This window comes from Lepisosteus platostomus, chromosome 1, assembly GCF_059453375.1.
Source record: "Lepisosteus platostomus isolate fLepPlt1 chromosome 1, fLepPlt1.hap1, whole genome shotgun sequence".
Taxonomy (NCBI): Eukaryota; Metazoa; Chordata; class Actinopteri; order Semionotiformes; family Lepisosteidae; genus Lepisosteus; species Lepisosteus platostomus.
The window spans coordinates 64260132-64287942 of NC_142611.1; the positions used below are offsets into that span (position 1 = coordinate 64260132).

General features: G+C 55.4%; 1 protein-coding gene across 3 annotated transcripts in view; it reads left to right on the forward strand.

Annotated features, from left to right (window-relative positions):
* Positions 1-428: 428 nt before the first annotated feature.
* fignl2 (fidgetin like 2) overlaps positions 429-27811 on the forward strand; it is a 39553-nt gene continuing 12170 nt past the window's right edge. For 2 of the 3 annotated variants that reach the window (XR_015939155.1, XM_088633511.1), the window contains exons 1-2: positions 10340-14518; positions 15768-15920. Coding sequence is in view for 2 of the 3 variants with exons in the window: in XM_088633511.1 (XP_088489637.1) it covers positions 15896-15920 (25 nt within the window). In the remaining variant the exon portion in view is untranslated. Of the gene's footprint in view, positions 1488-10339; positions 14519-15767; positions 15921-27811 lie in introns of those variants that run through there. The other variant, XM_088633512.1, reaches the window with a different exon arrangement.

Genomic DNA, 27811 nt, shown 5'->3' on the forward strand with positions numbered 1-27811 from the left:
CCCCTCGCGTGACTGCTGCCTCGACCCCAGAAGACATCTGAAGACTCGCCTCTTCAGTGAGCAAGCCTGCAAGGCAAAGGCACGCAGCTCTCCTCTGCGGCACGCTGGGTCCTCAAGCCCTCATCGGTAACTCACTCAGCTCATGCCTTCCCACAGGGTGACTTTATACAGAGCACATCTGGAGAGAGCGGGCAGCAGAAAGTGAGGAATTTAAAACGGGGGATCAGGTTAAGAACAACGCACTTCGAAGGGCGCAAAGAGCCGGGATCGAGGGTGGACCCCGAGCTGGCAGGGCTACAGGAGACAAACCCTGGTGCCCTTGGGTATCACTGTGGGAGATGATCTCTGCAGCAGTGGAGTGGGGGAAGACTGGCCTGGGGGGCAGACTGAGAGGGGAGTGGGGTATCACAGAGACTGAAGGAGCTGAGTCTCTTTAGTCTGAAGGGAGTGTCCCGCACTGACAGGGTGGAGGAACTGAGTCTCTTTTGTCTGAAGGGAGAGTCCCACACTAACAGACAGGAAGAACTGAGTCTCTTTAGTCTAAAGGGACTATCCTACACTGACAGCTGAGGGAACTCGGTCTCTTTGCTCTTGAACTCATGAAAGAGAACTACAAGAGGACCTGATCAATGTTTTAAAAATCCTCAAAGGCAACAACAAGGTCTACCCAGCAGATTTCTTCAGAATCAGCAGTGAGACACAGGAATAAACTAAATAAAGAGCAGGAGGCACGTCTCCAAGCAAAGCCTGGTGGGAGTGTGGGACAAGCAGCCCAGCCAAGCTGTCAATGTGGATACTCTGGCTTCTTTCAAGAAACAGCAGGATGAGGACCTCAAGTCAGTTAGCTACTAACTACCAAGCCGAATAACTTATTGTAATAAAACACTGAAAATAAGAATAATATTTAATAGCCTGTTTTATAGTCATTATTAGACTTATAATTAGACGTTACCATTGTAGACGTATTAGTGCTGATCGTTGTTTTCAATTTCGGATGTGTTCAGTTGCCTGTCTTTGACTTTAGCTCTTCGTGCCCGGGAAACAAGAGTAACGCATGTAATATTTCAGAAAGAAAATTACAACAGTGGGGAAGAACGATACACATACTGTACACGGAGACGTGATGATTACGGGAAACAGCATTGACACCAGCAGTGTCCCATCACAAGCCTACACCTTTAAGAGCGGCTGGAGGCAGCGGGGGACGCATGCGCTGTGGGGGCGCGCGTGTGACTTGACCGGGGCCGGTGATTGACGTGACCGCGTGCCCCGAGCCCCGCGGGATGCTCTTTCCGTAATGGCTGCGTTCCAAGAAAACATTCCCTGAAAATAACAAACTTGGATTCAGTTCAGAAATGTGTCAACGGCTTTGAGGTTTTCAGGAGCGCAGATAACGCCGCACAACTTCCTTGTGTCGCTCTGAACCGCTGGAAACACGACCCGAGGGGCTTTAGGAATCCAATGAGGTCACTTTAGAAGGCGAACAGGTAATAATCTGGTTTTGAATTTCTCTCCGTCTCCTATTTTTTGGGGGGGGAAGGATGAATCGTGCCACCCCCCCAGAAATATACTGAGTGAACCTTCGGTGTGTCAGCTTGCATGTGCTTTTCATTTATTCCATTCTGAACAGAATTTAGTTCTCGTATGTCTTTTCGCTGATGGGAAATGAGCATCGCATAGAGAGAGTGCATTTTTGACGAATGACGAAAAGGTGCTTCTGGAAGATCTTGGGGGATGAGGTATCTTATTATTTCTTTATAATTCGAGACAAAAAATGCCTGAATGTTTTGCTGCATGAGAATTCCTGTGTGCTTTGCCCGCTGCTGGTTACTTGGGTAGCGGGCTCTGCCGGGAAGCGTGAAACGTGTGCCGTTCTCGGGCTGGACTGGTCACTCGGCCGCTGCGTCCCTCCCTGGGTCGGAGGCGACGTCGACAGCGGTGTGGCCCGTCCGCGGCGGGGGAAAGGCGCCGGACGCCGGGTCTGGACCACCGGATCGCTGCCAGAATGTGGCGCCTACAGGACGGGACCTGCTCGTTCACTGACACCCGAGTTTTTGCGCCGTAGAGTAACTTCTGCAGCCCCGTAAATAATCCAGCCTGAGTCGATGTTTTTATCCCCCCAGGTGGTTTAGTTGAGCTCTGCGGTGCCCGGGAGGGACGTGTCGGCGTGCGAATGACCTGTTGTGTGATCGCGCAGCTCGCTCGCACGGGTGATGAGAATGAAGGGAGTCGAGACCTGTCTGTTCACGGCGCGAAGGCTGGGCTGTCACTGTGCAGGGCTTTCCCGCTGGTGTTGAAATACTACCGGGGTAATCTTCAGGGTGTAATATAGTAAATCAGGATTAACTACCGTATGGATTATCCCGCAACCCCCCCACCCCCGTAATATACAGTACAGCGGTGATGGTGGCAGTAACTTTTCAGATCGCAGATCAGTTACAACAACGCTATTGTGTTACGTGAAATCGTGGTGTTGCCTTGGGACTGCCGGTAGACCACGCAGTTTGTCCCGGTGTGTCTCCGGTCGTGCTGTCCGCCTGTCCCGTGGGCTCGGGAGAGCTCATCAATTTCAACAGCGGGAGGCGGTCGATAGCGCAGTCCTGCGCTTTTATTACTGTATAATGTCATCAATTAAAACCCCCCATCGCCCTCTCCCGTATACACACAGAACAAGTGGAATCACTGTTGGAGACGTCTCCGTTGCCCCTGTCCGCTTTTACTTTTCCGTCGCGTTTCGTCGATGAGAATCGTTATTCCGGTGAATGTCACCGGTTTCCTTAAAGGAGACCCAAAGTACCTGCTCTGCTGAGCTCTCCAGAAAGAGGCTGAGCAAATTAAGCACTAAGCAAATTTATTTAACAAACGACACAAAACCTGTTTAGAGGTGGAAAGGAAAAACTGAGGTCGCCCTCCCACGGGCCTGGGAGGGGAGAGCCTGCGGTCCTGTGGGCTGTACACGCAGTGATCCTGTTACTGTCCAGCACCTGGGCGGCTGGGCTGGACTGGGCTGGCTGGACATTCCAGCTCACCTCCATCAGCCCTCCCAGCCGTCTTCAATCCACTTCGGCCAGTTCGGGGTCATGGAGGAGGGGGGGTCCAGGAGTCTATGCACACTGGACAGGACAGCAGTCCATCACACACACACACACACACACACACACACACACACACACACACACACACCGGGGCCAGTTTCCCCAGAAGCCCATTAACCTGCCAGCATGTCTCTGGACCGTGGGAGGAGACCCACTCAGACGCAGTGTGAACACACACACTCCTCACAGACAGCCCCGCGGGAACTGAACCCATGGCCGCAGCTCTCCGCGGCCGCAGTGCTGACCGCTGCTACTGTGCGTCTGCTTGAATAATCTCCAATGAAAATGCCAGCGATGGAGGGGCAGATAGGCTTCAGATGTTGCCTGAGCCCCTCCGTGCGTGTGGGCAGTCTCCGACTGGGGTCTTGTGACATTCCTGTGAAGGCCGCTGAGAGCCGGGAGCCGTGTGCCGGGAGAGCACGGCTCCACAGCTGTTCTTTCCTCTGTGGAATAAAGGGAGGAGATGCACCAGGCTCCTTGTCACGTGTACCGAGAGGTGCCGCAGCAGGCTGATGAGGTTGTGGGGCGCCCGGGAGCTCCCCGAGTCTGCTTCTGGAGGGCGGCAGGTGTTGTGGGTGTCCTGACACTCGGGGGGGGAGGGGGGGGCTCAGTCAGGTGACCCGGCACCGCCCTGATTGAGGCTCGTTTCGGGAGCTGGCCGACGACTGGGCACCCTTGGGGGCAGGATTTGGGGAGCCCTCCTGTATCACCAAGGGGTTTGACATTGAGGTACACTATTTCGCAAACGGACTCCCAGGCTTTCGTTTGAAAAGCCGGTGTCCGGCTGCGTCCAGACCGCCAGCAGCGGCCGGAGAGGAAGGGCAGAACAAGGGCGGTCATCCTCATCAGCCTCTTGAGCTATAGCATTAATAAAGGTGAGCGAAGATGAGATCTGTGCTGGGAGGACAGGTTGAAAATTAAACCCATCAATCAATCCCGCTGGTGTCCAGCGCTGTCAGCTGCCCAGGGGCCGTCTGAGCCGCTGTCCCCCCCTGCCAAGCCTCCGGAGCAGGGAGTGGGATTTCTAGAGCCGCTGGGCCGCTGTGGGCTGCAGTCCGGCATGCAGACACCCGCCCCTCTTGTTGCGTCTATCCTGACCGTCTCAGCGGAGGAGAGGCCTGGTCTCCTGATCGGACAGCTCCGGTCGGTCACGCCCAGCCCTGCCGTCTGCTCTGAATGCACACGTGCAGTTGTGAGCTCTGTGAGCCAGCTGTCGCGGGTTCGAGGCTGGCCCTGGACCTCTGGGATTCGTCGGCTGCTGGCGGCAGAGCAACCCCTGCGGCTTGCTGGCTGTCTCGCGGTGAGCCTGCGCGGACTTCCTCATTCTCGTCGCGTGGCCCAGAGGTCATCACAGCCATCCCAAGATACATGTGTGATTCCAGATCTACTGGGCATTTAGGCAGAACATTAATAGAGCAGCACAGTACTGGGGCCCTGGGTTCAATTCCAGACCTGGGGTGCTATCCGTGTGGAGTTTGCATGTTCTCCCATGATCATGTGGGTTTCCTCCAGGTCCAAAGACCGGCTGGTAGGTTAACTGGGCTCTGGGAAAATTGGCCCAGGCATGAGTCTGTGTCTGTGTGTGTCCTGTGATGGACTGGCATCCTGCCCAGGGTGTGCCTTGCCTTGCCTTGCGCCTGTTTCTCGCTGTTTCTCCTCCGTCACCTGCCCTCTCCCTCCATCGCCCTCTCCCTCTTCCTCCATAACCCTTCCTCTCCCTCCAGCGCCCTCTCCCTCTTCCTCCATAACCCTTCCTCTCCCTCCATCGTCCTCTCCCTCTTCCTCCATAACCCGCCCTCTCCCTCCATCGCCCTCTCCCTCTTCCTTCATAACCCGCCCTCTCCCTCCATCGCCCTCTCCCTCTTCCTCCATAACCCGCCCTCTCCCTCCATCGCCCTCTCCATCGCCCTCCCTCTTCCTCCATCACCATCTGCCATTCCCCTCTCCCCATCTATTCTTTCACGCGCCTTCCTCTCCCTCCATCTTTCTTATCTCCCTCTTTCTCTTCCCTCCTTTCTGTCCCCTCTCCTCCCTCCCTCCCTCTTCTCCTACCCTTCTCCCAAAAAGCCCCGCTGCTCCAGGCGAGCGAGCGGGGGCCGGCGCGATTAATCACTGTCATAAAGCCGTCGCGGAGAGAAAGAGGCCGCTGAATAAATGTGTGTCAGCAATTAATCTAACTCTCATTAACAGCGTGGCAGCTCCGCGCGCTGGGCCGCGGAGTACGCAGCGCCTCGGACCAGCCAAGCCTGGGAATGGGCGTCCTTTTTTGGTGTTGGGGGGTGGGGGTGGGGGTCTGTTCTAGCTTGAGATCATCTACCCTGAAACCACTCCCCCCGACAGCCCTTTCATCCTCAGCGAGGGCTGAAGGTGGAAAACGCTTGAGGAGGAGGAGGATCCAGCAAAAGACACAGAGAGGTTCTCCTGATTTCCTGATCTTTGCAATCCCATCCATCTATCTTCTAATCCAGTTATCCAGTACAGGCTTGCTGGGCGGCCAGAGCCTTTCCCTCCATGCAGTGGGCACAAGGCAGGGTACAACCTGGACAGGACGCCAAGGCACACACACAGACACGGATACACACATTTGCACCAGGACCTTTTTTCCCAAAAAGCCAGTTAACCCACCAGGATGTCTTTGGACTCTGGGAGGAAACAAGCACCTGGTGGAAGCCCACATGAACCTGGTGAGAACATGCAAACTCCATACAGACAGCATCCCCAGGATCTGAACCCAGGAGCCCAGCCCTGCAAGGCAGCAATGCTGACCACTGTGCCACTGTGCCGCCTTCTTTCCAATTCTTGTTCTTTAATATAACCCAAAGTCCTGCCGGTTCCACAGCAGCTAGCGTCTGAGGCGCTGTGCAGTTAAGATTGGACGTGGACTGCTCTCCAGAGGCGGCGCGGCTCTCCAGGATCAGACCCGCTCATGCCTGTTTGAGACGCAGAGCCAGGGCGTCGCGCTGTCACGCAGAGGAAACTAATGTCCGCCCCTGGCTGGGCTGCCATCGCCTTCTGAATGAATGGCTGGCCTGCAGAAATCAGCCCACCTGTATCAATTCCTGCCTGCCGAAAAAATCTATACCCCCCTCCCTGCCCTAATCTGTCTTGCTCCTGTGTGTCAGGCGGGGGGGGGGCTGGGGCTGGAGGGTGTGCTGGTGCACCCACGGTCACTCCTGCTTCCTCACGGACTTCGCTGGCGAGGGCAAGGCGGCACACTGCTGGCTGCTGCTCATGCTCGTGGGCCTGTTGTTCAGGAACCTGGAGAGCCCCAGTCCTGTAGGCCATCCTGAAACAGGGAGCCCCAGTCCTGTAGGTCGTCCTGAAACAGGGAGCCCCAGTCCTGTAGGCCGTCCTGAAACAGGGAGCCCCAGTCCTGTAGGTCATCCTGAAACAGGGAGCCCCAGTCCTGTAGGCCATCGTGAATGAGGGAGCCCCAGTCCTGTAGGTCATCCTGAAACAGGGAGCCCCAGTCCTGTAGGTCATCCTGAAACAGGGAGCCCCAGTCCTGTAGGCCATCGTGAAACAGGGAGCCCCAGTCCTGTAGGCCATCGTGAAACAGGGAGCCCCAGTCCTGTAGGCCATCGTGAAACAGGGAGCCCCAGTCCTGTAGGTCGTCCTGAAACAGGGAGCCCCAGTCCTGTAGGCCGTCCTGAAACAGGGAGCCCCAGTCCTGTAGGTCATCCTGAAACAGGGAGCCCCAGTCCTGTAGGTCATCCTGAAACAGGGAGCCCCAGTCCTGTAGGTCATCCTGAAACAGGGAGCCCCAGTCCTGTAGGCCATCGTGAAACAGGGAGCCCCAGTCCTGTAGGCCATCGTGAAACAGGGAGCCCCAGTCCTGTAGGTCGTCCTGAAACAGGGAGCCCCAGTCCTGTAGGCCGTCATGAAACAGGGAGCCCCAGTCCTGTAGGCCGTCGTGAAACAGGGAGCCCCAGTCCTGTAGGCCGTCGTGAAACAGGGAGCCCCAGTCCTGTAGGCCGTCGTGAAACAGGGAGCCCCAGTCCTCTTAATTGAAAGGATTTATTGCCTGTTTCATCAGCAGCTTACAGGTGTTACCATTTGTTGGGAAAGCAGGTGACCTGTAAGACTAACTGGACAGCAGCTCTTGCTCCTCCTCCCCCTGTCAGGGTCCCTGTGCCCCTTACCACAGCGCTCCCTCCCACACTGTGGGAGCTCTGGGGGAAAGGCTGTAGTGCTTCTTGTCTGTGGATCTCTGTTTCCATGGAGAGCGTGCTCTTAGGACCTGGCCACCTAATGGTCTCATCTATCCATCCATTCTTCTCCCCGCCTCTTCCAATCACAGGGCACACAGACACTGACACGCACACACTCACACCAGGGCCACTCTCCCTAGAAGCACATTAACCTTCCAGCATGTACTGGGGCTGCAAGAAACTGGAGCCCCAGTACATGCTGGAGCACCCTGAAGGAAACCTATGTAAATGCAGGGAGAACATGCAGACTCCACACAGATTGAAGCCCAGGTTTGGAATTGAACAGTGTGCCACCCTGGACATAATCCTTTCCACTTTAGTAGGGTACTGAGGGCGGGGTATTCTGCTCCGTGTGCAGGATAGAGCAGAAAAGATTCCTGATGTAGAGTCGGGCTGGAGTGCCTGTCGTGTGAGGGGATTCTGGGACACGAAGAGGCAGAGGGTAAATCCAGGTGGGTCTGGACACGGCCTGTGGGTCACTGCCCAGCTGTCGGGGTACAGCTCCCTCAGCCTGCAGCCCTAGCAGGAGGGCTGATTTACCTTTTGGATTTACCAGCAGGGCTGCCTAGCGCTTCCAGTCTAATGGCTCGGTCTGCTGTTGGGGGAGGGGGGTTAATTATTAATAGATTCCAGTGCGTGGAAACTCAATTACCGGCAGATTACTTTGGGAGGTGTGGAGAACCGGCGCGATCTGTCACACAGATTGAATTAGGGAGAGAGAGTGTGTGTCCTCCCTTGCCTGATGACCAGGGAATCGGAGGTCTTTAAAGCGTTTTTTTTTTCCTAGTCTCGCCTTGAACGTTCTCTCTTCATCTCTCGGTCTTGATTGATCAGGGAGACGCGGAGTAAGAATGCTGGGAAGTGCAGAGTGTCGTGGATTGCTTACGAGACAGAGAGCCCTGCCTGTCCCTCCACCTGTCTGTCTTCACTGTCCTTGTGTCTTTGTCCACCTGGTTGTACTGTCCATCCACACAGCTGTCTGTCTGATCTAACCTCCCTGGCCATCTGTCTGGCAGGCAGGAAACAGCCAGTGAGGCCTCCCCTGGCATGTGTCTCAGGCTGGACACTTCTGTCCTGTTGTGTTAGTGCTTCCACAGTCTGGCTCCCTGTAAAATGCTACACATCAGGGCAGCTTGTGAAAGAGGCTGTTCTTCGCACCGCGAGCCAAGAGCTGAAGAAAGAGGGCCTCCATAAATCCCTGCCCTTTTACACTGATATTCACAGGGCTCGCTTCCAGCTCTGTCGCTTTTGATCGTCCCGGGGGATGAATCCCTGCAGTGTTGTAGAGGGGTCTGAAGGCTGTGAATGGCCGAATCAATCAGGACTGAAGAGTTTTAATAGTCGGAGTCAGACAAGTGGCTATTGTGCCTCCTCTGCTCTTCTGCACCGGCCAGGAGGAAGTGTGTGTGTGCGTGCCAGAGCTCTGCACGGCTCCCCCTCGTGAAAAGGGTGCAATATCAGAAACAGGCCCCTGTTCCAGTGCCGGAGTGGACTGCCGCCCCCAGAATGAGGTGGGGTAGGCTAATCCGAGTTTGAACCCTGACCCCAGCACCCCCAGAATGAGGTGGGGTAGGCTAATCCAAGCTTGAACCCTGACCCCAGCACCCCCAGAATGAGGTGGGGTAGGCTAATCCGAGCTTGAACCCTGACCCCAGCACCCCCAGAATGAGATGCGGTGGGGTAATCTGAGCTTGAACCCTGACCCCAGCACCCCCAGAATGAGATGCGGTGGGGTAATCCGAGTTTGACCCCAGCACCAATCCTCTCTCTATCCCTGCTCCTCATCTACTCCCAACATCCATTGCTGCCAGGTCAGTTGCTTTCACGTCTCCCGTCTTTCCCCCTGCCACACGGAGCAGCCGGCTTCATCTTGGATCTTGTGCTGCGGCCCAGCTGGGCTTGATTGGGCCAGCACTGCTCCTGCCCCAGCCCGGGCCCTGTCAGAGGGACAGGAAAGCTGGGATGTTTTCCAGAGGCACTGCCAAGTGTGTTGGCGAAGCGGGCTAGTTCACCTCTGCAGCACACTGTGATCCCGTCTACACTCCATGGAGCTGATTAAGGCTAAGTAGTGCTCGCTGGGGAAGCGGCACACGTGACAGTGTTTATTGAAAATCGAGCTAGAACATAAGAATGGTTATATTCAATTCAGTTCACTTTTATGTGTATAGCGCTTTTTACAATGGACATCGTCACAGAGCAGCTTTACAGATTTCCAGGCCTGAGCCCCCCAGTGAGCAAGCCTGAGGCGAGCGTGACGAGGAAACACTCCCTCAGACTGAAGTCCCCATCTGGCCGGCTCCGGGTTCATTAAACCGTACAGCTGTGGAAGTCGTCTATTTTGTATTACATGGTGGGAAAAGCAGACTAGTGTTATTAGAATTATAAACGAGATAGTAGCTTATTGATCCCAGGATCTGATTGTTTCTTGAAAGATTCCAGAGCATTGGCTTCAACAACAGGCTCGGAAGCTTGTTCCACACTCCCGCCTCCTTGTCTACAGCTGACCGTCTTTGTTTACTTGTGTGCACACACTCACAGCTGCCTTGGCATATGTTCATATGTTCAGTATACTGAACGGGGGAGCGTGTGTGGAGCATAGTAGGGGAGAGATGGGGGGGTGTGTGCGGAGTATAGGAGGTGAGGAGGAAGTGAGGAAGAGGGGAGCGTGCGCAGAGTATAGTAAGTGAGGAAGAGGGGAGCGTGCGCAGAGTATAGGAAGGGAGAGACAGGGGAGCGCACGCGGAGTATAGGAGGGGAGAGACGGGAGACCGCGCGCGGAGTATAGGAAGGGAGAGACAGGGGAGCGCACGCAGAGTATAGGAGGGGATAGACAGGAGACCGCGTGCAGAGTATAGGAGGGGAGAGACGGGAGACCGCGCGCGGAGTATAGGGAGGGAGAGACGGGAGACCGCGCGGAGTATAGGAAGGGAGAGACGGGAGACTGCGCGGAGTATAGGAGGGGAGAGATGGGAGACCGCGCGCGGAGTATAGGAGGGGAGAGACGGGAGACCGCGCGGAGTATAGGAGGGGAGAGACAGGGAAAAGCGCGCGGAGTATAGGGAGGGAGAGACGGGAGACCGTGCGGAGTATTGGAGGGGAGAGACGGGAGACCGCGAGCTGTATTTGGGTGTTGAACATGTGCGAGTGCGCAGTGCAGGAATGTGCTGAATGCTGGAGAGTGTGGAATATAGCAGAGGCTTGGCTCTCCCAGGACCTGTGTGGGGTGGGGGGAGGGGCTGTGCTGTCACCCTGACCCTCTGCTGCCCTCCCGCACAAGTGGATTAGCTCACCTCTGGCTTTAATTAGGGGGTTAAACTGCTGTCATCTGGCTCTTCTTTCACTGCTGGAGTGGAGGTGGAAAACAAAAGAGCCACTTCAATGGCGCCCCGCCAGGGGACCCTCCTTCGCCCTGCTCCGGAATCGCAGCCCCTCTCAGCACGGAGCGGCGCGGGCCGCGTCAGTGCCGCTCCCTGACCAGGCCAGTCCTGAAGGACGGCACGCCCTTCCCAGGAGCGCGGCGCTGTGGAGTGCAGCCCACACTCCCTGCAGGCTGCAGTGCTGCGGTTCAGGTCAGACACTTTTGGGCTTCGCTGTAGATGATGGTTGCCCACATGGCAGGAAAAAGCCTGCCAGGTTGCATTTTTAGGACATCTTGGTGTCTTTCCTGTGGTTCAGCCCATGCACCTGCTTTACTTTCCCTTTGCCACTCTGAGCTGTGACCTTGGCTGACTGCAGCTTACCGTACCTTTGCAGCGGTCTGCCCAAGGTGGCGTTGGCCAGTATTTCCTTTATGCCCCGCTGCCCCTCCTTGTGACGTCTGGGTAATCAGCAGGGTGAAGTGCTCTCCTGCTCTTCCTGCCAACGCAAGTCCAGTGAAACTGGATGGATGCTGCTTGGCATGTTTCTGCCACGGCGATAAAGGGAGAGGACCCCAAGCACCCCTCCTGAACTCCAATCAGCTCCGACTCTTCTGATCTGGCAATTTTCAGCTGTTAAACAAGGAATCGCAGTAATAAACAGCTGAGCTCCACTGTTATAAAACCCCTCAATCCCCCCGGGCAGCTGCAGGGCATCGGGTTTCGTCTGGCCCTCGATACCCCTGAAAAGGTTTTTCAGAGTTTTGGTGGCTTTTCTTTGCCCCACCAGCAAAGTGAAATGACATCCCACTGCAGAGACTGGTCCTTATCAGCCAGTAACACGGGGCATATTCAACACAACACCAAGATTTTGCTCAAAAAGATGACCAAAATCTACTTAAAAGTCTAGTGCCCAGTATATACCTGATTACAATACAGTACATAAGAGATTTCGTCACCATGGGCACTGCTGGGATCGCAGTTCTTCAAGGTGTTCATGGCTACAAACCCCGCTAGCGCACACGGGAGTGAGTGAGGAAGTGCTAGCAGACTCCTGGGCGTCACGTATAGATTGTACCACATCACAGGTGACGCAGCCTCATACCAGAGGATCAGCGCTGAATGAAGAGGAGGTGCGTCCCTCACCAACAGCACGCCGAGAGGCCACGGGGGGCACTGTGTTGCCACCCTCTACCCCCTGGCTGAATGCCACCGCTAGGGGATCCCAGTCACTGTTGGCTAGTGTTGGGCATGACCCAGGTTCGAACCAGTGACACGTGGGTCACAGAGCTCAAGGGGCACTTAGATGCACAGTATGCCAGTACCGGCTGAACCACTGTGGAGCCCCCCTTGATCTCACCAGGCTCTCTAAAGAGGGGCTCACTGGGCTGAGGGTGAACGTCTTAAAATGTCAGCGAGGCGGGATACAGGTCACCCCTATCCTGACGTGTCTGATAGAGGAATTCATCTCTCCTGGATAATGTTTCCAGGAACCTGCCCATTCCTGAAACCTGCATCGCTGCTCCTGGCTGCACGGTGGCTCTGCATCCAAGGCTGGAAGCTGTTCCAACCGGGATATGATACTACAGAAGATATATATTTTTTAAATAATGGAGCAATCTGTATGTGGATGGAGTGTTTGCAGTTTACTGAATCCCAGGAAAAGGAAAATCCTTAAAAATCATGAAGCTCTCCCAAGACAGATGGGTTTTCCTCTCTAGCTGATTGAGAAATGGAGTCTCAAGGCCCTGAGGGAATCTACCAGCACTGCTCACCTGTTCCTGGTTTTCATCCATATGTTGTCCAGATCTGTTTCACACTCCCACAACTCTTTGAGTAAGGAAGCCCACGGTTTTAGGGGCTGAAGGAGGGCATCTCGTCATCAATGACAATGAAGGAATGCTCAAACCTGGTTTGTAGTGTTGACTGGCGTTCTGCTAGCACTAGTGAAAGCCCGAGTTAGGTGTTAAGCCTTCAGTGTTTACAAGTATGGGATGGAGAGAGACGTTCATGAAGCAGTTTTGTCTTTAGTAACATCTAACATCTCTTGGAGGCTGGCGGAGTGAAATTCAGTAGCCTGTTGGCAGCGATTGGCTCTCTGCTCAGAACGCTCACCTCTTAGTAACAGTAATTTGGCGTCCAGAGGCTACAGCAGGCCCACAGCTGGGGGGGGGGGGCATCCTTCATCTTCATTAGGCTAATGTCCCGTGAAGACCTAATCCCCTTTTAAAATTCATTCCTCTGTTGTAGAATCACCTCTGTACATGGATGACTAACCTGATTGCTGCGCTCAGAACAGTACAGTAAGGTCCGTTGAGTATGAAGCAGACCTCGATCGTGCTGCAGTTTCTTCCTTCTGTTTGACCTGTTTTTGGGGTGTTCACGGGGGGCGTTCATGAGCGGTTCTCTTCCTGGGGAGGCCAGGTCCAGGAAGTGCACAGGGGGGAAGCAATGAACAGTTGCACCACGCCGCTTTTCTTCAATCAGAGTTTATGTATCGAACGCACAACGATACAGCGACAGCAGGAGTTGCTGGCGACGAAATGCCGTGCCCCCCTGCGCTCTCAGGCCCTCAGCCCCTGACTCGTTCGTTTTCTGGCCGCTGCTCCGCCAGCGCTGGGATGGCGGTGGCGCAGGTGTGCGTGTGGAAGGAGCGTGCGCGGGTGTGTGGGCTGTGTGTCAGCGGGAGTGTTTACGGGGCTGCGTAACCCGAGCTGGCCGCCGCGGGCCCTGGTCTAAAAACAGCCCGGCAGCTGGGTAGGGCCGGGGCAGGGCCGCACACGCACACACGCACACACACACACACACGGGCCCCTCGGAGCCTGCTGCCCCACACGCCCTGGGGACCACAGCTGGCACGGGCCGGGCCAGAAGCTGCTCTCGGGGCGTGCGTCCCGGAACCAGCAAGCCTCCCGCGAGCCCCTCGCGCAGCCGCGTGCCGGGAATGTCGTTTCCCGGGACGGCCCCCGCGTGCCCGTGTGCCTCTTCCCGCTGGCTCGGCCGCTCGGCCCCTCCATTAAACCCCTCTTCTGTCCTCGGACAGACACCTGCCGAGCAGCGCAGAGAGCCGCGAGCCCCGGCGCAGGTCTGTCGGACCCGGCAGGTGATGGGGCCCGGGCCACTCGTGGTTCTGGACAGATGAGCCCGCCACGCGCTGTGCGTGGGGGGGAATTGCGATCCAGGATCGCGGCTGGTCGCCCGCATCCCCTGCCGGTCTCCTCTGCTCCGCGCTCCGCCGATCGATCCGGCGGGGGGATCAATAGGATTCATTGAGGATAATTGGACTTCCTATAAGTGTGAACTGAAGCACAAAGCCCGAGCTCTGGGGGCGCAGCGCGGGGTCGACGGGTCGAGCTCCCTCCCCTCCACACCCCTCCCAACCCGTGCAAAAGGCACACCGAAACCGCGAAAGGGACAGTCCTTCCCGAAAACTGCCACCCCCCCCACCTCCTCCCACTGGCAGCATTCTTCCCCGATTCCCAGAGCCGAAGTCAGCTCGTTCGCTGTCTGTCCTGCTCCCCCTCCCCTCTGTCTCTGGCCAGGCGAGAGGCTACGAGCCCTCTCTCTGCTCTCCGCTCTCCGCTCTCCACTCTCCATGCTAGATTGGTCACTTCTCTCCACTCCCCTCTCCGCTGAAATAGTTTGAACAAAAAGCAGCGAGTGGGAGAGGGGGATGGGGCGGGAGAGCAGGGGGGAGGGGAGGGGAGACTTGTGTGCTGCTCTGTGGCCGCGGGGAGAGGGAGTCCTGTCCTGCGTGTGGAAAAGATCGGCAGGTCGCACAGCTCAGTCTGCTCAGCGCGAAGGGGCAATCGCTGCGCCGCCGGGGTCCTGGGCGCTGAAGCTCGGGCACGAGGAGGTAAGCCGGCGCCGGGCAGGTGGTCCCGTTCCGGGGCGTGTTTGTTAAGACCCCCTGTCCCCGGGAGTGGTCCTCTGCCCCTCTGCTCCGCAACCGGAGTAGAGACTGAGCTCTGGAGGGAGGGAGGGAGGGGGTGTTGGGATTCCTCTTTGCAATGGATGTGCAGCCCCCCCGCCTCTGTGTTTATCCATGAGGAGAAGTGGGAGCGCCGGCACGCACGCACGCACGCACGCACGCACGCACGCGCCGCCTGGCCCCCGCCGTGTGGTCAAGGCTCCCGGGCCCGAGCGGACCTGCCCAGATCCCGGGACATCGCGGGTTTATTTTTTGGGAATGCCTCAGCTGTTGTCCCTGTCGGTATCGATCCCTCCAATTCAGAGCAGGGCCCGGCTTTGGCGGGGCTCATTCCTGTTTTTAAAAGGGTGTCTTGTGGACACTTGGCCATGCTCACACGCGCCTCTGTCCTTCGGCTCGGACTGGGCTGAATTGCAAGGCGGTGTGTTGTGGCGAGCCTGTCCTGTCCTGTGGTTCTGTGCTGTCCGGTCCTGTCCTGTGGTCCTGTCCTGTCCTGTGGTTCTGTGCTGTGCTGTCCTGTCCTGTCCTGTGGTTCTGTGCTGTCCTGTTCTGTCCTGTGGTCCTGACCTGCGTTGAGCTGTGGTGTCCTGTCCTGTCCTGTCCTGTCCTGTCCTGTCCTGTCCTGTGCTGAGCTGTGGTGTCCTGTCCTGTCCTGTGGTCCTGTCCTGTCATGTCCTGTCCTGTCATGTCCTGTCCTGTGGTCCTGTGCTGTGGGCTCATTTCTGCATGATCCAGCCTGGTTTCTGTGCCTTTGGGGTCAAAGTGTAGCTGTCTGTGCAAGCTGGAGCAGTGCTCTCGTCGCACACATTTAAAACCCTTCCAGTCAAGCCAGCTGCTCCTCGGTCGTTTCCTTGCTGTTTATTTTTTAAGCGAAAGGGATGCTTTTGCCAGCGCAGAGCAGCTCCTTTTGCTCAACTGACTTTGTGCGCCTGTCTCCTGGCACGATTGATAAAGCCCCCCTTTTGCTTCTCCTGTGCTGTTTGGATACTTCTCAGCAATCAGCTAAATGCCTGCTTTGCTGGCCATTCCTAATAAATACCATTCTGTGTGTGTGTGTGCGCACACGCGCGCCCGTGCGCGTGTGGCTGTGTGTGTGCGCGCGTGAGCGCGTGTGTCAGTGTGTGTGTGTGTCCTGGAGGTCCTGGAGCACTGAACCGCTGGCTTTCCCATTCAGTTGCAGGGCTGTTGGCTGTGGGAGACTCACCGATCGCAGGCAGCACGAATGGAGCGCAGCCGGACTGGAACTGATCTGGGATTGATTGTGCAGAAACTACCGTCTTAAAAAGAGACCAGTGCCACAGAATGCTGAGTCCCATTGTCCCCTATAGTAAGTACCATGCCTCCTTTATTTTGCCTTACCTTTCTGCATGCATGCATCCTAAAAGAAATCGTGGCAATTGCAAACGGACAGAAATGCCGGGCTTCAGGTTTGGCTGTGGCGCGGAGCCTGGAATGCAGTTGAGCAGCATTAGCAAACCCGAGGGCTGGTCGTGGTGCTGGGGGTCCGGGGGGCTTCTTGCGATAAGAATGCGACTCGAACGTTCGCGCGGCTCTGGTGCGGATGGGCAGCGAGCAGGGGGCCGCGGGACGGGAGAGAGGGATGGTCCCGCTGCCCCTGTGGGCTGTGCTCCAGTCTCCCGTGTCCGAGCCGGGACTCCACATCTCCCTGTCTTCCCGGGATTTGACACTAGACGGGCTCCAGGAAGCCCCGGACAGGCTGCAGGGATCAGTGAGGATCTGGAGAGGGGAGGGGAGGTGGTGGGGTGTGTGGGGGGGCTTCTCTGGGACCCTCAGATTTCATTACAGGACACAGAGAGAGAGAGAAAAAGAGAAAGAGAGAGAGAGGGAGAGAGGGAGAGAGGACTTGCTAATGACTTTAACAGCTGAGCTCCCGAGCCGCCCTGACGGGTGGAATTTCACAAGCGCCGCTCACCTCTCTTGTTCTCCCACTCTCTCTCTCTCTCCCTCCTCTCCCCCATGCTCCCTGTCTTCATCCCTTCTTCTCCTGCCCCTCCTACCCCCGGAGCCTCGGAGAATTCCCAGCCCGCCCCCCCCCCCCCCCAGCTCCGAACACTCCCACCACTCCTTCAGCGTGGCAGAGACCAGCGCCAGAGTCTTTAAAGTGTCTCGGGGAAAATAAGGCAGCATTGTTCAGGCAGCAGCATGGGGCAGTGCTTCTGCGACGCTGGCCGTGCGTGGCGTTGTGTGTGGTGTGCGTACTGGGCAGGATGTCACGGCGGTGTGTGTCTTGAGGGCTCGCGGAGCGAGGTGGAGGGCCGCGGACCTCCGCGCGGGGGGGGGTCAGAGGTGACAGCGGGAGGGACTGCAGGCTTCCGCGAGTAGGGTGATGTCACACGGGAAGGAGTTGGCCTTGTTTTTTTATTCTTTTCCAAAAGACGCATGCTTTTCGTGTTTTCCCTCCGCATCAAAGCTAAACTCCCGGCTTCTTACTGACCCCCTTCCTCGGTGCCTGTTCGTTTCCAGGCCTCCGAAAAGGAGCCAGCCGGATCGTAATAAGGCACAGTCCCTCTGCGGTTGGAAGGCGTTCGTGTGGATTTCTGAAACGGTCCATATCATCCCGCCTCCCTGCCGGAGTTTTTCGGATACATGGTGAATCAGGAGGCGGGAGCTGAGACAGGGTTGTGCAGAAATAAAGGACTGCAAGGGGCTCTATCCAGAAGCCTGGAAATCCCTTGAGATTGACAGATCAGATCCAGTCCCATTGCACTGCAGTGTGGTCCAGTCCACATTCCGTACATATAAACTGAACACCGCGTTCAGGCTTGTTACGCTGATGTGGGGAAGTGTGCACAGGCCATCTTCAAGTCAGTATATTGTCTCTTCTACCTCTTCATTCAGTTCCTACCTGAGCTGTGCCGCAGGTTTAAACCTGAAACCGATCTTCACGGTAGTTTTTCCTGGTTACCCTGGAAGTCTGATTTCCTCACTGCAGTTGTCCTGGTCTCCCGGGTCACGTTAGCTGTGCTGCTCCTATGGTTTCCAATTTGGGATGCAATCAATAGATGCTTGCGTTACCCGTGTACATGGACTAGACAGACCGGGCAGCTTGCCCTGAACTCCCCCTTCTCTTCTGTGTGGCTGGGTGGGCTGTTGAGCCAGCCGGTGCAGTGATGTGGCAATCAGTGGTGGCCCTTCTGTGTGGAGTCTGCATGTCCTCCCGGTTCTCAGGGTGCCAAGCACACGGTGACACAGGGTGTGATTGACTACTCTAAATCGCCCCTTTCTGCGTGGGCCAGCGGCGGATCGGCATGCCGTCCAAGCTGATAGCAGCCTCGTCTTCCCACTCTCATCCTGCGTCGTGTGCTTCCGGGGTGGGACAGCACGGCACAGGTTCCTGCAAGTCTGGAACTCCCCGCTCCCCTGCCCTGGCTGGACAGTATCTGTGCAAAGCCTGATCTGCACGAGACACCAGGTAGCGGAAGCTCACTTGGACGTGCAGTTGAGTAGTGTTGATCCGGGGCCCATTGCAGGCAGGCAGGGCCAGTAGGGGCCCAGCAGGAGCAGGAAGCCGGTGTCCTTCCTCAAAAGAGAATGAAAGTCATGATCTTCCCCAGCGCTCAGCTGTTGCAGAGTGCACATGCTGCACACGGCACCACATGCCACGGCTATTTTCAGAGTAGCCACAGCACAGCTGCGCTAGCCCACTGCCTCCTGCACTGACAGGCCTTTCTAGTCTTGAGCACAGAGGCCTGCGAGGGGACCCGCCTGAGACAAGTATTCAACCACGAACCACAGTTCACAGGGGGAAGTGCCTTTAAGAAACGAAACAGGAGGCACGTCTTTACCAAAATAGTGGTGGGGGTGTGGAACAGGCAGCCCAGCCACACTGTTGAGATCCTGGAATAAATATGCCTCCTCTCACTTTTTTTTGTACTCTTTCTCATTTTCTTAAGGATAAGGCAGGGGTTGGGGTCCCTGAGTGGGAGACGCCATTAGTTGTGTTTTGCTCTTTGTATATCCTGAAAGGATCTGTGGTGCGCTCAGGCTAAATTAACAGATGATCCTTAACAGGATTACTGCTGCACCCTGCCCCTTCGGCGTGCCCCACTCTCCAAGTTAGAGGGACAAGACGGATTTCGAACTGTGAGCAGTACAGAATTCGAGGCGGCCGTCTCAGTGGCTCGCTCTGCTCTTGTTTTGTAAGGCTCACTGACAGTCTGCAGCACAAGCACAGGAGCTTTGGAAGCACTGCACATCCTAGCGCTTCTCCGTACGGATATACAGACACGGGAGTGCTGCCGCAGGTTTTTTCCGGCTCCTGATCCCTCTTCTCAGCTTCCCTCCTTGCCGGGTCCATGCTGGCGCCGGCCGCCCTCTCTCCCCTGTCCCGACGGGAAGGAAGATGTGCTGGCAAGCGAGGCAGTTTCTTCTTTCTCTGATCCATCCTGAGCTCTCGGGCCGCCTGGAATCCCCTAATTCCAGGGCTGAGGTGCGTTTCCGAAGGGAGTCGGGGCAGGACTGAGCTCTCACTCGCAACTCCTGCAAATATTTCATGTGCACGTCTCAACGCGTCACAGCTGTGGTGTCGGTTTGACATACTTGCCGAGCACACATGAATTTGCCAAGAGCTCGTACGCCCTGTAGACAGGACTGGTGCTGTGTGCAGGCTGTCTGATACCCCTGACTCTCCACGGCTTTATCTGCCTCTCAAGGTGCTGTGAACTGTGACCTGTTACAGCACTGCTTGCGCTAAATGTCCCCCAGGTGATTCTGGAAGTCCCTGACCCGCAGACCCGATTGCTCCAGCACCAGAAAGGCAGCTCGTGTCTCTTCGTTAAGCACCCAACGGGCCAGGAGGGCCGAACCCCCTCCTCTCGTCCCTTAACCATTCCTACGTTCTGATCACAGACACCCCTAAACTTTCAAATCCGCCTGGGCTCCTAAACGCCCTTCAGATGTCTGTGCCGGCACCCCCCGTGTTGCCCCCGCTGAAAGCCCGGCAGACTTTACAGCCTGTGAAGCGGTCGGCCCAGGTCAGGAGCGATCTCTCGGCCCCTCACACAGCAGCCCCAGTAGACGACTCGCTTGTTCGAAGCTCGGCTCCGAGCTGCTCACTCTGCATCGGCAAACACTTTGTCATCGGTAAACACTGGGTATCCAGTTCCCAGTCCCGAACGATTCCGATGGGAAAACGCTCTGGTTCAGTCTGCGTGAGGAACACGGCTCAAACTCAGACCCCCTCAGACTGTCTTTGGGTTTTGTTTGGAGGGCGCCACTCTTCTGCCACTGTTTGGTCACGCAGTTTGACTTGGTCTTCTGCTGAGGAACCACGGCTCATTTTAAACCTCCCATCGTTCTTGTTCCCTCTGTCTTTCTTCCCCATAAACCTGTTTTTGTCATTTTTAAACACCTCAATTAACATATTTCCCACAGGCCCTTGCACAGTGCCTTGTGGCGATCTTGTCAGTGAAACAGGCTAGTAAACATTTTAATTTTAGAGCCATACACAGGGATCTCTCCCAGGCCCTCACCACATTCTGTTTCTAGAGAAACTTCTCTTAGAAGGTGACGAGAGAATACTGTATATAGAAACTCCCGCGAGAGAGACAGACCATCAATATTAGTGGTATAAATACAAGTGGCTCTCCATCAGCTGTGTAGAAGAATGGGATCTTCCTGAGTATATTCAATGTTGTTGGGATGTGAGTTAAATGTGGGCCCATGTTGAGATTTAGGGGGGCCACTTGCAGTGCCCCCCAGGTTTGAGTGCAGTCTCCCCAGTCTTTTAGCCCACTGCACGCTGCTAGAGTCTTGTTGTTGCTCTGTCCCCCACACCTGGTTTCCAGTTCACCGGGAGTGTTTGTGTCCTGCAGGGCAGCATGGCTGCCAGATTAGCTGCAGACAGCAGAGACGTGGCTGTTTGCCTTTCACAGCTGTAACAGGGCTGTAGCTGACCGGCGCTCGGGGTTGAGAACGAACTCTCTTCTGTTCACAGGGCACGGAGCGCTTCCGTCCCTGTACGGAGATGCAGTTTCCAGTTTTGAGAGCTTGAGCAGCATCGAAAGCTGCCCAGATTGGCGCGTGACGGGCGGTGGGGGCTTTGACCTCCGGTTTCAGGCGCCGTAGCTGAAGCGTGAGATTTGTTGTTGCTCGATGCAGGAACCGAAGAGAGCCAAGGGGGGAGCTGCCGAGAGGAGAGAGTACAGAACGATGCTGGGGTTCTCTAAGAGCGGCAGTTCCATTTTTAAAACGGGAGTCTTTATTTAGGAATGGGGAACCACTTGCACTTGTCCCACGGCTATAGTGCCGAGTCATGCGGTTGGGAAAACGTGCTGTGAAAGACCGTACAGCTCTGCCAGGGAGGCACGTGCGCCGAGTGCAGTTTGAGCCACGTGGTCTAGGCAGCGCGGGTTCGAGCCGGGGTCGGGATGGATCCGCCAGGGCTCCCTCGACTCCCAGCGCCTTGCACGCTCTCCTCCTCTTCCTCGATCTGCCTGTGTGGGCGCAGGGGTTAAAGAAACGACTGGGCCTCCCCGATCGCTGGGTATTTCACAGAAAAGGGCAGGAGATGTAGTCGGACTCTCTCCTGCGCCTGTGCCCAGTCTCCTCCCTTACGGTTTAAAAAGTGCCTGTGTCTTCTTCTCCTCTCTGAAATAATTTTGCTGTCGCTCTGGGAGGACTGTAGATGGAGAGTTGTAGCTGTCTGGCACCCGTGATCCGGCTGTGCTGTCCAGGCTGGTTACCTGGGCACCCTTCTGGAGACAGTTAAGGCCTTAATAGAGCCTCATTTGTATTCTTTCTCCTGTTACTGTTTGATTCAGATTTTGGCAAATTCGTTCATAAACTCCAAATCGCTCTTTGCGTTTAACATAAGAACAGGGTTTACGGCTGGGAGGAGCCATTCGGCCTTCAAGCAATTTAGAAGTCAGTAATTAATTGATTGATTCATTAACAACATGACTAGGTAATTTGTTCCAGTCCCCCACAACCCTTTGTGTAAAGTAACTCCTCCCGTTGTGATTAGAGGATCTCATCCAGCAGTTTCCTGAAACATACCAGGGTAATGTCTTCAAAAACATAGTGGGGCAGCTTGCTCCATGCTCCCATCACCCTTTGTGTAAAGAAGTGGCTCCTGTTCGTGGTTTTGAATGCACTTCCCTGTAGTTTCCACTTGTGTCTTCTGGTTGGTGTCCCACTGCCGATTCTGAAGAGATTTGCTGGGTTAACTTTATCAGTTCCACTGAGGTTTCTGAATACCTGTACCTGGTATCTGTATAGTCCTCTCTCTTCTTCTGTCGCGTTTCAAGCTGAGTCTTTCTGAAGGGTTGCGCTGTGTGGTCTTTGGTGGACCTCGATGTGTTTGAAGATGTGCTGTGCCGCACATGGACCCAGAGTATTCAGTTAGCACAGCACCTTCCTGGTTCTAGTCTCTGCCCCGGGACCTGGGGAGCTCTCTCCTAACCTTACACTGGTTAGCCAGCACTTAAATACAGTAGTGTGTATATGTACAGTATGTTAGGTTGATATAGTGATACTGATTACAACAGAATTGTTAATTAGGTCTGGCAGCCAACTGCAAGATTTAAGGAAAGATTTTATGCACAAATGCTAGCACAGTAGTTACAATAAATCCCTCGCAGTGCTGGGGCCTGGGGTGCTATCTGCGTGGAGTCTGCATGTTCCTGGTGGTATCCTCCAGGTAGTTTCTGGCTACAGTCCAAAACCACTGGTAGGTGAGAACGCTGGCCCTGGTGTGAGTGGGAATGTTTGTGTCTGTGTGTGTGTCCTGAGACGGACTAACGTCCCATCCAGGGTTACCCTGCCTTGCTGGGATAGACTCCAGCTCCCCTGCGGCCCCGAATTGACAGAAGCGGTTGAAAAATGGCTGCATGGGTTGCTTTATGCACAGACATGCACAGATTTTGTTGGCTTGACAGATGCCTGTCAGATGGCTCTCGTCGTGTCTCTGTCACGCTGGCTGCAGAGTGAGGCTGTGTCGCGCCAGGAAAATAGACTCCCATTCCACTGCCATGTGATCCACTCCAGGTTTTCCCTAGTCCTGTTCTCCTGTATGAATCGTTGAAGAAGTCTAAAAGGGGAATTAGAAGTGTCATTTTTGTGTGTCTGGGCTCGTTTTGCTAAAAGGTAGCACATGCGAAACATTGTGCATCTGATATCGGCTCATCAGCTGCAGCATGGAGTCTGATTCCTGCTCCTGCAGGTGACCTTCTGCGTGTCAAAAGATGCTTATTACTCCATTTTTGCATATGTTTTTTATGAAAATGAAGTGCATTGGTTTTGAATATTGATTGTAATGTTCCAGTTAGATTAATTATTGTTTGATGCCTGACCTTGATACAGTCAAGTGATTTTGACAGCAGCCCCCTGAGTCAGAGAGTGGGGACAGAGCATCACCATTTAACCTGCTGCATGTCAAACCCTGCTGGAGATCACATAGACAGACACAGAAAGGAGCCGATATGCACCCTTATCGAGAGAACAACGCCATCTGCTAGCGACTGGAGCCCGGTCCTCCGGAGCGATGACGCGGGGTGTCGTGTGGGCCGCTCAGGGGCGCGGCGGCGAGGGTCTGACACGCTACTGGAGACGGAGCTCCACCGCCTGCTCGGCCTCCCGGGGGGGCCGATCCCGACAGGACGGTGCTCTCCGGCGAGGGGCAGTGAGACCGCTTCGCTCGCCAGACCTGGGTGACGTGTGGGGCTCGGAGAGCAGTGGTCCGTCAGGGGCTCGTCCAGGTTCTGGGATGACGCACGTCAATCGGCACGATGAGTTTACCACCTCATGCCTGTTCGATAAAATGCCAGGGCACTTGTTACAAAAACGGTTGTTGTCATCCTGATATCTAACTTATGTGTTTCTTTTGAATCTCAGTACATAAATGTAGAAACATCATTAGTGGCTCAGTCCATAAAAAAGACATTGTGTTGGGCCATAGCGCCCACTGGGAATGCTGAGGGTCCCTTTAAGACTGAGAGAGGGATTACTGAGAAGCAGGAAGACATGGAGTGGGGGGGTAGAGGGAATTTGGAGAGATCAAGGAGGAGGGATAGAGGGAATATGGAGAGGCAGGGAGAGATCGGGGAGGAGGGATAGAGGGAATATGGAGAAACAGGGAGAGATCGGGGAGGAGGGATAGAGGGAATATGGAGAGATGGAGGAGGTGGGATAGAGGGAATATGGAGAAACAGGGAGAGATTGGGGAGGAGGGATAGAGGGAATATGGAGAGGCAGGGAGAGATCGGGGAGGAGGGATAGAGGGAATATGGAGAGGCAGGGAGAGATCGGGGAGGAGGGATAGAGGGAATATGGAGAGGCAGGGAGAGATCGGGGAGTGGGGATAGAGGGAATATGGAGAGATGGAGGAGGAGGGATAGAGAGAATATGGAGAGGCAGGGATAGAGAGGAATAAAGCCACAGAAAGAGAGAAAGGGATGGAAAAGAGGTAGAGGAAAATGAGCAGTGGTGGGGGGAAGGAGAGGGAGGGAGAGAAAGGGGAACAGATGGACAGGAGGGTGATTGGTCACCACAGAGCTTTAGCACAGCTGTTCTTTGATATATTAGTGGACACAATGACCTCAGGCCAGCCTGCAGCACAGAAAATAGAGACCCTGCGTCTTTTCCAGAGAGGGGGGAGTCGGGGGGCTTAAGGCTATAGCCTTTTGTGGCCATGAATGAGCCAGGAGAAGGGGGGTGTGTGTGGAGTGGGGGTGGTGACTTTCAGCCCCACGCTCCTCGTCTCTCACGCAGGAGAAAAAGATGGACTTGAAAAACAAATACCTGTCCGTCAGGGTCTGCAGGCAGTTGATTACTGGGCACCAGCGTGCTGGAGCTGCAGCGGCTCTGATCCTGTATCACAGTAGATTGCTCCTCTGTCAAGCATCCCCTCCTTCTTCAGGAATTGTGACTGATTTCTTCCGGAAAAGACGCAGATTCGATCTGAATTTCAGAAAGACGTTGGGGGGGGGGGGGGGCGTGATTGCGTTGTTGTTGTTGTTATTGAATCTTCTGGGCCTGGAAAGAAAGCGAGAGAGCGAGAAAGTGTTGTCTTTGATTAATGGTATCCCCGAGACAAATGCATAGATTTGTAATAATTTTCCAGCAATGTGCAATTATGCACAGCTTATAAATTACAATCACCGCTGTCAGGCGCAGTCATTATCGTTAGCTAATGGCAGCTTTGGGGGCTCAGCGGAGGGACCTCTCGCTGGCCTTGGGGAAGCTTGAGTGGCTCAGCGCACTCATTACCTGTCTGTAACGAGGGGTCTCCCCAGTTCAGGGAGCCCCCCCCTCTTCAGTCCGGCGTCCACAAAAGGGGCTTTCCGTGTGGATCAACGGGCCCTGCGCTGCTCCTGCGTGGCCTCTCTCCCCTCTCGCGTGCAGTTCAGCTGCAGCTGTCGAGCCCGGCGGTAGCCGTCCACATCTGGGTGGATCCGGAGATTTCAGTGAGGGATCTAAACCCGGGAATAAGCGCCGCGAGCCTTCGGACGAGGCGCAGGGCTGGGAGCGCTGGGTGAGGTCAGTCTTGGCTGAACGAGCCGGTACTGGACGTCCCCGCCGTGGCCCTCTGTCAGCCCCGCTGCCGCAGGACAGCAAATGTCGTCTTTTCCCATTTCAACCCCCAGGCTGAAGCAAAAAGCCTGTCCAGATTTCTTGGAAGTGCTTGTGTCTCTTGAAACGCCGAGAGAGTCTTGAGGGTTTGTGGGGAGCGAAGCCTTCTGGCGCAAGAACGTTTTTTTTTTTCTCCGCTGACATCAGGCAGTCCAGCGCGAGGAGCCTGTGCTCTGTTGAGGCTGAAGCAGAGAGGCAGTAGCACACGCACGCCTGCGATTGATCTTTTCAGAAAATCATAGGCGATCAGGTGAAATAAGAGCCCTTTTGGCCAAGGTGGATGATTCAGAATTTTGTGCGTGCATCAGCCTTTTTAGTGACCCCAGCCCCTCTGCCCAGCAGGGCTGGAGTGCAGTGTTATTTGGGACTGATAAATCCCTGTGTGTATTCCCAAGCCCAGTTCCCAGACACCAGGCAACAGCATGTGTATCTGCTTGCTAATCTTTACAGGCCTCATTTCTCAGCGTGCCTGTCCTCTACACGCTCACAGGCGCATTACTGAAATAGTTTGTGGCAGTGCTGAGCAATCTCTGTGCACAGGTACGGTGTAGTTTTTGCATGACAAAGGGAATGGAGTCCCTGCTTCACCTCGCTGCAGGAATTCACCTTGTGGTGGTGTTAGACTTGTTCAGCGGTGAGGAGCAGGTCAGTGTTGCGTAAACCTCTGAAGTCTCTGGAAGAGGCAGAGATGTAGCCTGTTCGTGCTGTGCGCAGGGAGTAGAAAGTGCAGGCACACGTGGTGCTTTTAGCAGGCCGGCAGCCTGTGTTGGAGGTGGAAATGCCCCTCGGTAGGCCAGCATGGCCGCCCAGAGCTCTGCCAGCTGCTGCAGGGCTGTTAGCACCAAGCCAGCCCTGCTCGCCGGTCTCCCTGCGCATCGATCTCCCCATCGCTCCCATGAAAACGGATCAACCCAGCGCCTGGGGTGCAAGCATGGTGGTGATTAAGTGGATCATAAACGAGCCCGGCTTCTCCTGTCTGGGGCCTAGCCCACGGGAGGCATGGCAAGGGGAGGAGGGACAGGGGCCACTGGCCCATCGCAACCGTTCTGCAAGAAGTTCACAGTCCGACTTGGGTCCCGTCTTCATCGCAGAGCCAAAAGCGAGTCAAAGCAAGTCTGGCATTCAGGTCCTGCCAACCAGGCGGTCAGGGTATCGGTGTGATCAGACGCCCACCCGTACCAGGCAAGACCCGCGTTCACATGACGGAATGTGGTTAACACTCGTCAGCTCCTTGTCTAGCCTGTGGTCTAGACAGCCCTGTCTGAGCTGAGTTCTGGCTAGGCTGTCACTGTGCTGCAAGAGGGATCGGAACACAAGCACGGGCACAAACGAGAGGGTGCTCAAGCCAGCCAACATAGGCCAACAGCGCTGGTCCACAGTGGTTTTCTGGCATGGAGCACCTGTCCTGCACCCTGTGTCTGCAGCGAGGGAACAATGCTTTGCACATGTCCTGAACCCCTGGGGGTTTCAGACTCTGCCTGGGGCTCCCAACCAAATGTTAAATGCCTCCTTTTTAAAATTCACTCGCACGAAAGCAGGACTGGACAAACCTGCCACCCAACATGTCATGTACAGGCACATCGGTGCTTTTCCTTCAGAAGGAAGTGACACACGAACCATAGGGCATAAGTGGAAGCTGGAGGGAAGTGCATTTAAAACCAAGAACGGGCGGCACGTCTTCACACCAAGGGTTGCGGGAGTGTGGAGCAAGCTGTTCAAGTCAACACCCTGATGGCTTTCCAGAAACAGCTGGGTAGGATCTTCTGTCTCCTGTTCCTTTCTGCATCTTCCAGACAAGCACAAAGAAAGAGTGACCGCACTGCTACATACTGTATCTTCAGAAGATCTGGGAAGGACACGGTAAAGTTACATGGAGCTGAGCAGCAGGAATTTGTTTCCAAGGTCTTCCCAAGCCAGCTGGCTCTTTGGCTCTGCCCTGTCCTTGCAGCGCCCTGCTAGGCCCGAGACGCTCGTTCCTGCAGAATGGGAAGTTGCGTCTGATCCTGTTGTGGGGTGCGTGGGAATGATCCTGTTGTGGGGTGCGTGGGAACTCGAGCCAGAGGGGATCGGTCACCCCCCGGTCTCATCAGCCGGCGCACAGCTCCTTCCCAGGAGCAGGGGTCTGAAATACTTGGGCATCAGCAGGCGGCTTTTCACCTGCAGATTCACAAACTGAACCTTGAGCTCAGCAGAGCAGAAGAGTCTCCAAGGAGAACCGTGAGCTCTGTTCTGGTCATTAAGTTAGATTGGGAGGAAAGGGGGTTGGGATTGCTTGTTAAATATACCATGGCTCTCTTTAAAGACCCCATCTCCTGATTGCATTGATCCCACTTGTGTTTACAAGCAGCCTCCAACAATCTGCCTTTTAATAGCCTGCTGTCCCAGGAGGCATGTTGCATCCATGTAAATGTAGGTACCTCCAGGCCAGCACGAGGGGGGCCGGGGACTCCAGGGAGCAGTCCTGAGCACAGTGGACAGCAGTGTTTGTCTGCATGCTTCCTGCCCTCTCGGGTTTCACAGCTCGGAGCACAGACCCCAGGAGAGAAGGAATCTGTGCCTGCGGAACATTTGCTTTCTGCCGTAACTTGGAGAACCAACTTGGTAAATTTGGAGAAAAAAAATACAGAG